Source organism: Nicotiana tomentosiformis, chromosome 7 (assembly GCF_000390325.3).
Source record: "Nicotiana tomentosiformis chromosome 7, ASM39032v3, whole genome shotgun sequence".
NCBI classification, from domain to species: domain Eukaryota; kingdom Viridiplantae; phylum Streptophyta; class Magnoliopsida; order Solanales; family Solanaceae; genus Nicotiana; species Nicotiana tomentosiformis.
The window spans coordinates 131,186,555-131,196,417 of NC_090818.1; the positions used below are offsets into that span (position 1 = coordinate 131,186,555).

Below are 9,863 nucleotides of genomic sequence, written 5' to 3' on the forward strand. Positions count from 1 at the left end.
AGTTGTGTAAAATATTAAGGACAAAGTGTCATGTATTTGAACCTTATGTTGTTAAACTTTAGGACATGATGTCCTTAACTTCATGAGTGTTGTATAAATATTAAGGACAAAATGTCCTTAATTTTTACACAGCACTCATGAAGTTAAGGACACATGTCCTTAATATTTACACAACACTCATAAATAAAGGGTAAAAACGTCTTTTCGTTAATAGAGTAGTGGCTATTTTTGCTCAGCATTAAAAATAATGGATAAAAACTAAATACTACATTAAAAAGTGGCTATCCCACGCCATTCATCCCTTGTTTCTCAGGAAGTATAAGAAGCTGAGAGGTATCCTCCTAAGCTGCTACATTAATCCTTTTAAACTGTAAGTAAACAACCAAACAGCCAAACGAGCAGAATACATACTTCTCCTGAGGATAGTAAATCAATATACTTCCTCCCCCTTTCTTTCCTGCAACAGTATTTCAGGGAACAAAACTTGTTAATATGTCACTATCAAGGCTTACGCTCCTGAAGTTGAAAACAAATTATGCTGGCAATCTCCATCCACGTTCAGCTAGTGGTTTAATCACTTGGGCAGCAGCCTCCTCAGTATCATTCAGGGGACTGTAGCTCCAACTTTCAGATATCTATAAAATAAGAGGACAAGTTGTAAGACATAGTCAATACGATAATAACTTTTGATTCCAGGCGGCATGCTCATGCAGGCCTGATGACAGTGAGCTTAATGCCGTCCATAACTGTTGAATTCACTTGACTTCCACATGAAAGACGTGCATTAATAATAGTCCACGTATGGTTGCAGCAAGAAAAGATATTTACCAAAGACATTCGAAATTATGCAATTCCAATTGTATTTCAGCACTATATAGTGCTCTGAGTAGTAGAAATTAAATAGTAGTCACTGCCATAAGAATAGATAAGGATATTGCACAGTCATCTTCCAGCAAACCAATATCTATCTGTATGTGGTTGCTAACCATGCAAAAACTCAAAGAAGTAGAATTAAACTAGAAGTACTATTTTATTCAGCAATATTAATTAATACAGCTCTACTCACATCTTCTTTTCCAGTGAATGGACGAACTACACCTCGATTCTTCAAGGATCGATGGAAGTCTCTGAATTTCCATGTGCATTGCTCCGCACCAATTACATAAACAGGTTTCCTGAACCTTAAACTCTTTAGATGAAATATTCATGTAAAGGAGGACAGAAGGGACATTGAATTTGACAAGATCAACAAACGCCAACATACCCTGTACTGCAAGCCTCACTTAACATACTAACCGAGTCAGCAGTGACAACAAAAGCATCTGCAAAAGCCAAATGCCCCATATGCGGATTTGGACCTGAAAATTTAATATAAAAAGGTTATATACGTCATGTCAATGACACGAGTAGGAAATACAACTATAGACACTGTTGAGAACAATTCTGTGAATTGGGCGAGAGTTGCAGTATCAGCCAGATCCCATCTTCGAGGGAAAATGATTAAAATATCATCTCAGAACATCCCGTCTCTTGCTTTATATTCTTGTTAGCCGGGTGCACTTGTTGCCATACGATAATTTCTTGTTAATATTTCAAACCACACGAAGTGCAATGGAAGATTGTTCTGTCAATTGTCTTCCATCTATATGTAGGATGAAAGACAAGCAAAAGCCTCTATAAAAGAGATCGACCATGTGGTCCTCTTCTTTTATGTGGGGCGGGCAGAGGAAGAAGAAAGAATGTTATGCAGTTCGTTTGAATGAAAACTACAGAAGCCCATCTGACATATTTTTTAAAATAATGACATCTGACAGGGTAATAAACCATACAAACTTTTTTTTCCTGTGTATCCTTAAATGGCAAATTATATCCCCTTCTTTCTGTTGAATCTTTATACAAATTCTGCTGAGGGATAATCAAATTTGACATCAGAACGCCCTTTTGTTTAGTTCAAGCTTAAACTTCTTGTAATGGTTTCCTTTTGCTGCTTATTTGTCCATTAACAAGTTAGTTGTCTTATACAGAGAACAGGAAGAAAATCATTGCATAAATTGTACCTTCACCGTTCCAAATGTGAACTTTAGGATGATTTCCAAGTTCTTTCCGTATGATATCTGAGACCTGTTAACTACAATATCAACAACCAATCACCAGAACGAAAATTGGCAGATGAAACTGATAAATCATATACCTTACAAGGAGTTCTACGAGAAAAAGATACTCTGATGCTCCCACAGGTTGGAATAACATTCAGCAGCAAGGCTGTTAGCTCCAGTGCTAGGTCAGTACCATATCTACAATGACCTAGAAAGAAAGATTTGTGAGCCAAAAAAAGGAGGAAATTTACAACTTCCTCAACAAGACAATAAGAAGAACGCCACCAATAAGTGGTTTCAAATTACCGAGGAGCAAATGAACTCCAAGAACTTAAAGGGCTAAACCAAAGATATGTTTACACAATTATTTCTACACTAACAGATGAAATCCAATGTGGCTAAAGCACATTCAGAACCTGGTTAGTTTATTTCTTAATGTTTCCACAAGGATTATGGATTGCTAACTCAAACACCAATCGCCCCTTCACAAAAAAATAGCAAAGCATATCAAAGGAAAAAAAACAACAACTTTAATACGCAAATTACCTGTAGGCCCTCCAACATTAACCACAAGCAGAGGTCTCAGTAAATGTGCTAACTCATCATGCCAAGTGGAAGCTGCATCTTTCAGTGCATTAGAATCAGCTTGATGAAGGGCTCCGACGGTCAGGATCTGCCTCAACATTCTTTCAGTGAAGATGTCTACAGAATGTAGAAGTAAAGAACTCCCAATTCATGCAAGTAAGAGGTTTCAAGAAATTTTCATACCACATGTCTCTCGGGAGATGTGCGAGGTGTTATCAACCTTCGAAGAAGCCAAGGAATTTGCTTTTGTCCCTCCGGTGTCAAAGGATAATAATCATGACGAGGTGTTATCACTAGGTCAAACCTATTTAGACGTGATCTGGGATGTTGAATCTGAAAACATAACACAAGAATTAGCATACTTTCATTTTAATCCTCCTTTGGAACTTCTAAAATGGAAGGAAAAACAAATATGAAGGAAATCTCAAACAACATTGGCATGGAGAAAAGCCTTCCATTATTAATTTTAGAAGTTTATATTTATCTGAATACGAGAAAAGGCCAAAACTATTTATATAGGAGATCACTCGATACATGATCCCTGCAGCTCTCCCTCCCTCCTTCCCTCTGTCTTTGTCATGACCAACGTGCGTAGAAAAGATTCAGAAGAACCAAGAGATCTGGTCAATAGTTAAGCAAGAATCTAAACCTTTAAGTGTCTAAAAGATATTATCTATATCAAGGAATAGAGTCCCAAAAGGAAAAGGACCACTAAAGTGACAATTATATATGGTTGGCAATTGGCATGACCTGACACAATTCTTGAAAGCTTTTCAAAGTTGTAGGACTATCCCAGCAAAAATGAGAAAAAGAGTAATGTCAGACGCACTAAAAAAATTAGATATTCAAGTAAAACATATTCAGAAAAAATAATGAAGCAGCATTCTGAATTCATCTATCCAAATATGAAATTCCATCACTGGGTGAAAAAGTGCTGATTTATCATACGGCAAAGCTTAGTTTTGTCGAACCTGGACAGCGAAAACATATTCTGGAGCTAACTGTTTTATTGAGCTTGAAATGGAGATAGTATCACGACCTGATGCAACTACTAATGATGGACCATCCCTAAATTTTGAGAAAGTGAAACAGAAATGTCAGATGTAATGTTAACATCTAAAAGCAAGATTTGAGCCAGAACTAACTCCTGCAAATTAAGGAAGTTGTAAACAAGCTCACGAGAAATCAGTGTTGCAGATGCTTAAGAGCTATTGCAATGGACAAGCATAGATAGTTTGCTCGGTCTCAAAAACAACTACATCCAGCAGAGCCCATTTTTCAAGTAATTGTGCATCCTTTGCCTGTTCCCTTTTTTTTGGTTTTAGATTTACATTTTTTGGTTCAACTTTCTTAGCTATTCCTTTACCTCCCATAATTTTGAAAGAGACATTTGAGTTTGTATGGGAGCCAAGTCCCTATACCACGTGACTTTTATCTTAAAGTAACTTCATAGAAAATACCCAAGTTATTTTAGAATTTCATTTGACTAATGGAGTCCGAAAAAAACTATTGCCACATTTCTAATCCATTGAAGTTGCATCAAAGAGAATATTCTAGCAAACAATGCTTTTACTTGAATTCTACAATGCAACTTCTTGTTTTAGATAAAAATTCTATGATCCAGCTTCTATCCCTCATGTGAAACTTTTCCTTGATTGGTAAATAAAAATTTTCACATGAAGGATAGAAACTGCATAAGAGAACTTTAATTTAAAAATCAAGGTGATGCTTAAAGATCCTTAAGGAATACTTCAGTTTTTCCTCTTCCCCTTTTTAGTTCTATTCCTGAAGTTTAGGACAAGTGGGGATATGTAATAAGAGAAGTGCAATATCTAACGAGAGTTTTCTCTTTCTCTCGCTGAGTATGTATATCAGGGTACGTACCAATTCTGAGCCTTCAACTCTATTATCAAGTCAGACTTACCCCAAAAAAAAACTCTATTATTAAGCAGATTACTTCGATTATTTAGAAAGCTCAAGGGTTCAAGTCCAACAAAAATATTCATTATGTTCAAGCTTAAGATGAAAAGAATTTCCAAGAATCCCCAAAAAAATGTTCACATCACTGTACATCAGCAGCAAATCTGTCCTGCTCCTCAACTTTTTCCTCCAAATCATTGTCCATAGCGAATTCAATTTACGCGAACTAAAAGCCCAATCTATGTTCAGCTTCCGATTCTGTAGGATTTAGGATGACAACAGCCACACACCTATCCTCAATAATGAAGTTCAACAACTTCATAGCACTTTCCGGGTGCTATTCTCTAATAAAATTTTCATTACATTTTCAAAACAACAATGACATTCAACAAGAAAATAGAAATGATCAAGCAACAGGATAAGTGCTTAAACCAGGTGCCCATATACATATCGGTGTGTTTCACAAACAGAAGGCCAAATTATAGTGCTTAGCTGCTATTAGCAAATGCAGTGTTTTTAAAAAATCATTGCTTTATCGCCTAAAGTGATGAAGCAATGCGAAGTGTGGAGTCCCTCCATGGTGAAACTGTGTGTTACAGCGAAGCATGAACTTCAAATGATGAGGCGCATTGTAATCCAAACGAGAAGCAGTTGGTTCTTTATATCTCAACTTTGACGAGTTGAATTCATATCAGCATTGTAGAATATTGGATGCTAAACTAGTTATTTTAGTTATAAAGTGATTATAAAAGTACTATGTTCATGTACGTTTGGTTTTTAAGCGCTTTTCGCTTTTAAAACAATGAGCAAAGGAGCTAGTAATGTGGTCGCTAGGGAAAAAATTAAATCCACTCTTTTCTGATCAGTTCATTGCTCAGATTCTGCTCGGACCAATAGCTTGAAACACATCATATGGATCACAGAATGCATTTGAAAGCAAGCAAATATATATTATAACAATACATACTTGGCAAATGCTTCACAGGCCAGTGTTGCAATATGTTTTGCATCAGCTTCTGGGATATCTGAAACAACTGCATCAACACCAGCAAAGCACAAACAGTTGACATATAATATTACCATTGCTTTAAGTATGAGTGAACTTGAAGAAGCCCATAGTACCCTGTCTTTCAGCAGGAAGAGGCATCAATCTCTGTCCACTACCTGCAATTTGAGTCGGTAGTGAATCTTTAGAAATCAACTTTCTGACATTTTCTAACTTTTTGTGGAGAGAAACAGGTAACCATTGAAGTAGCTTGTTAATATCTCCTTGTGGCCTAATAACTCGCTGCACAATAATGAATAAAACAATTGCAAACACCAGATACAAATAATGCCAAATTAAACAACCATGCCAAAACAGGAACTTCATAATGTACACAACTAATAGCGCGGTTAACTTTCCTTCAAAATCTAATCCAACAAAGAAAATAGTGCTCTTTTTTTCCACATAACATGTCCATTTTCAGACATATGCTGCAGCAATAGAACCCCTCATTTCCTGTCCTCTTCAAATTCCATTCGACGTACCGTGAAGAATAGAACAATGTTGACTAGACTAGAAATGTACTGCTGCAACTTGCAATCAATAACTCCATAATAGTTGTCAATTAAAAAAAGAAATCCACTGATGAATAGTTTAAGTTGCTTCTTTCAATCAGCATGCACAACTTACATAATACAAGTATGGACAAAAAGCACTCTGCATGCAAAATATTACTCAAAAAGAAGCATTAATGCTAATTTATAGCCCATTAAAACCCAAGAAACAAGAACAACACTAACATTAATAGCTAGAAGATTTAACTTTTTGAAAAATCTCAAACCCATAACATTAAAAATATAATGGGTCAATGCTAAGAACCTGAAAGATTGAACTCATAGAGCTTAAAGCCGGGATCAGCCTATGTTTCTAGTGTTGTCAAAGCCGCGCTTAAGCCCTAAAGCGAGGCTCCAAACATGTTGAGCGCTTCGCCTCGCTTTGCGGGCGCTTCAGTGTCGCATCAAGGCTCTAAGGCATACTTTCCTTGCCAATGAGTGTAATCCTGAAAAGGCGACACTGAGCAATTGATATTCCACTTTATCGTTATTTTTTCTTCAACCTTTTTTGTCCATATATTTGTTATTCATGCTTATAATTATTGGTCTTGGACTACATATACATATTTTATTTTTTCCTCCAGTTGCGCCTTTTTTCATTAAAGTCCACGCTTTATTTGCGCTTAAAGCCCCAACGGGCCTTAGACTTTTTTGCGCTTTTCACCTTTGATAACAGTGTATGTTTCTAGCCCATAAAAAAAACATAAAACAAGAACAACACTAACATTAATAGCTAAAAAAATTAACTTTTTGGTGAAAAAAACTCTCGAACCCATAACATTAAAAATATAAAATAATGGGTCAATACTAAGAACATTAAAATTGAACTCATATAACTTAAATTTTGGAACCGCCTATGTTTATAGACCATAAAAAGAACAAGACACAAGAATGATACTAACATTAATAGCTAAAAGTTTTAACTTTTGGGTGAAAAAACTCGAAACCCCATGTCTAACAACGTGTATATCGAAACAAATAAAGTTCGCTTTCTAGCACACAGAATCCAGCTGAATTTTAAAAGATGCAAACAATTCACTCAATGAGGGAAGTGAAAGAGCAAGGGAAGGAGATTTGTACATAGAGTGTTTGACGATGGGATAAGCCCAGAGCTCGAACCAAACCGAAGCACTGATTTTCTGCACCCGCCACGCCATTCCCTATTATGAACACTCTGCTAATGGTTCGCATTGGACTCCAGTATATTATGACAATGTATAGCGCATTTGGTGATTGGATTTGATGGGAGTTTTGGAGATCGATAAGATTGGAATTGGGAAGGAGGAAGGCCTGAGGTTTTTACGGGGTTTTCAGCTTGTTTGGATGGTTGTTATCTTTTATATAGTAATTTGTTTTTGATGTTATTGTATTATGTTAACTATTCGTTTCGTAATGATAAATTGTGTGATTTTATATAACGATCGATTTGGTATAGTCGCATCGTTACCTTATCTTTTTATCTCAATCTAACCCTTCATTATTATTAAATAATTTTATTTTATCATTTACCCTACTTTTTTATATAGTAATTTTATCTTGTATCGTAATTTTTCTTTACAATATTACAAGTTTATCCTTCGTATTGATGGTGTGTGATATCATGAAATGATGGCAAACGACACAATCTATCCAAACATTATATTTATTAAACGATACAGTATAATACAATACAGTACGATACGATACATTATGAAACGATATGTAACAACCATCCAAACAAGCTCGGCAAAGTCTTATAGCATGTTTGTCCAAGACGGAGAAATGAGGAGAAATGCTTTTTTCAAGCACTTTTGAAGGGGGGACAAAAATTACTTTTGGACATAACAAGTTTGTGTTTGGCTAATAACTCGCAAAAGTACTTTTGAGCAATAATTTGTGTTTGTTCAAGCTTTTCATCAAGTGTTTTTAAGTATCAAATTACGAATAATGACATGGATAGATTTACTTAATAGTTAATATTATAAGTAAACAAATAATCTCAAAAAATTGCTATTACAAGTAATAATTAAATCTTTTCATTTTATTTAAGTAAAATATGAAAATAAAATTCAAAAGTGTTTAATTATTTTAATATAAGTTAAATATATTAAAATTTATTCAACAAATATAAAAGCATTCACCCTAAGAGTATTTTTAATATCTTGAGTATTAGATTTAACGGTTATTTTGGTATATACTATATTTTGTTAAGGGTATTTTTGATAAGAAGAAAAGTCAAAACTGCTTTTGTTTTTGCTTTTGGAAAGATACTATTTTTTTTTGCTCTTAGAAACTGCTTCTACTTCTTCCCAAAAGTATTTCCCCCCAAAAAGCTTGGCCAAACAAAGTTAGGGAAAAAATGCTTTTGGAAAAATAAATTTTTGACCTTTTGAGAAGTTTGGCCAAACAGGTTATTAAACTGCTGACTTTTGCATTTTATAAGTTGGATTTGGAATAAGTCGCATTTGTCTCGTACAATTTATAAGTTGCATCCTTATATCGCGATTTATAATAGTTAATATTATAAGTAAATAAATAATCTCAAAATTTTGTTATTACAAGCAATAATTAAATCTTTTCATTTTATTTAAGTAAAATATGAAAATAAAATTCAAAAGTACTTAATTCTTTTAATATAAGTTAAATATATTAAAAATCATTCAACAAATATAAAAGCATTCACCCCTAAAGTCACTATATATTAGAAAGTTATCCTCTAAATAATAAGAAACATTTATACATTAATATCCTAAGTTTTAGGTTTAACGGTTATTTTGGTATATACTATATTTTGTTAAGGGTATTTTTGATAAGAAAAATCAAAACTGCTTCTGCTTATGCTTTTGGAAAGAAGCTACTTTTTCTGCTTCTTAGAAACTGCTTCTGCTTCATCCCAAAAGCACTTTTTCCCCAAAAAAAACTTGGCCAAACAAAGTTAGGAAAAAAATGCTTTTGGAAAAATAAATTTGAGAAGTTTGGCCAAACAGGTTATTAAACTGCTGACTTTTGCTTTTTATAAGTTGGATTTGGAATAAGTCGCATTTGTCTCGTACAATTTATAAGTTGCATCCTTATATCACGATTTATAAATTGGATCTTTCATAATACGAGTCATTCGTAAGAGAGAAAGTTTCAAGTACCTTGGGTTTATTATACAAGAGAATGAGGAGATTGATGAGGATGACGCGCACCGTGGATGAAATGGAGGCTAACTTATGGTATTTTGTGTGAAAAGAATATACCACCAAAACTTAAAGGTAAGTTCTATAGAACGGTGGTCAAACCGACTATGTTGTATGGGGCGGAGTGTTGGCCGGTCAAGACATGGCATGTCCGGAAGTTGAAGGTGGCGGAGATGAGAATATTGAGGTGGATGTGCGGGCATACCGAGTTAGATAAAATTGGAAATGAAGTTATTAGGGACAAGGTGGGTGTGGCCCCTGTGGATGAAGAGATGCGGGAGGCGGGACTTAGATGGTTCGGGCATGTAAAGAGGGGGGCACTGATGCTCCGGTGAGGAGGTGTGAGAGGCTGGTATGGGAGGGTCGACTGAGAGGTATAAACATGCCGAAGAAGTATTAAGGAGAGGTGATCAGACAAGATATGGTATTTCTCCAGCTCGCTGAGGACATGACCATTGCTAGGAAGGTGTGGAGGTTGAGAATTAAGGTAAAGGGTTAGGTG

At 35.2% G+C, this 9,863-nt stretch overlaps 1 protein-coding gene across 2 annotated transcripts; it reads right to left on the minus strand.

Moving 5' to 3' along the window:
• Positions 1-245: 245 nt before the first annotated feature.
• LOC104088819 (mitochondrial fission protein ELM1-like) lies at positions 246-7,533 on the minus strand. Of its 2 annotated transcripts, none has more exons than XM_018768346.2 (11): positions 7,281-7,533; positions 5,724-5,765; positions 5,569-5,635; positions 3,653-3,749; positions 2,865-3,014; positions 2,643-2,769; positions 2,192-2,304; positions 2,058-2,121; positions 1,265-1,358; positions 1,067-1,175; positions 246-635 (listed from the first exon to the last, which is right to left on the minus strand). In XM_018768346.2, the coding sequence occupies exons 2-11, from the start codon at positions 5,746-5,748 to the stop codon at positions 534-536; spliced, it is 948 nt and encodes a 315-aa protein (XP_018623862.1). In that variant the 5' UTR covers positions 5,749-5,765; positions 7,281-7,533; the 3' UTR covers positions 246-533. The 2 variants fall into 2 exon arrangements, with proteins under 2 accessions (XP_018623862.1, XP_009591855.1); XM_009593560.4 differs by having other exon boundaries at positions 5,724-5,889; positions 7,281-7,519.
• Positions 7,534-9,863: the final 2,330 nt, after the last annotated feature.

What these genes read in the sequence shown, in the direction of transcription:
- LOC104088819 (XM_009593560.4), bottom strand. Translation starts at nt 7,391, where the DNA reads ATGCGAACCATTAGCAGAGTGTTCATAATAGGGAATGGCGTGGCGGGT. An exon ending in CATCTCCCGAGAGACATGTG is followed by an intron (nt 2,770 to 2,864) that starts GTATGAAAATTT and finishes ATGTTGAGGCAG; the next exon opens with ATCCTGACCGTCGGAGCCCT. An exon ending in TAATGTTGGAGGGCCTACAG is followed by an intron (nt 2,305 to 2,642) that starts GTAATTTGCGTA and finishes CTTTCTTTCTAG; the next exon opens with GTCATTGTAGATATGGTACT.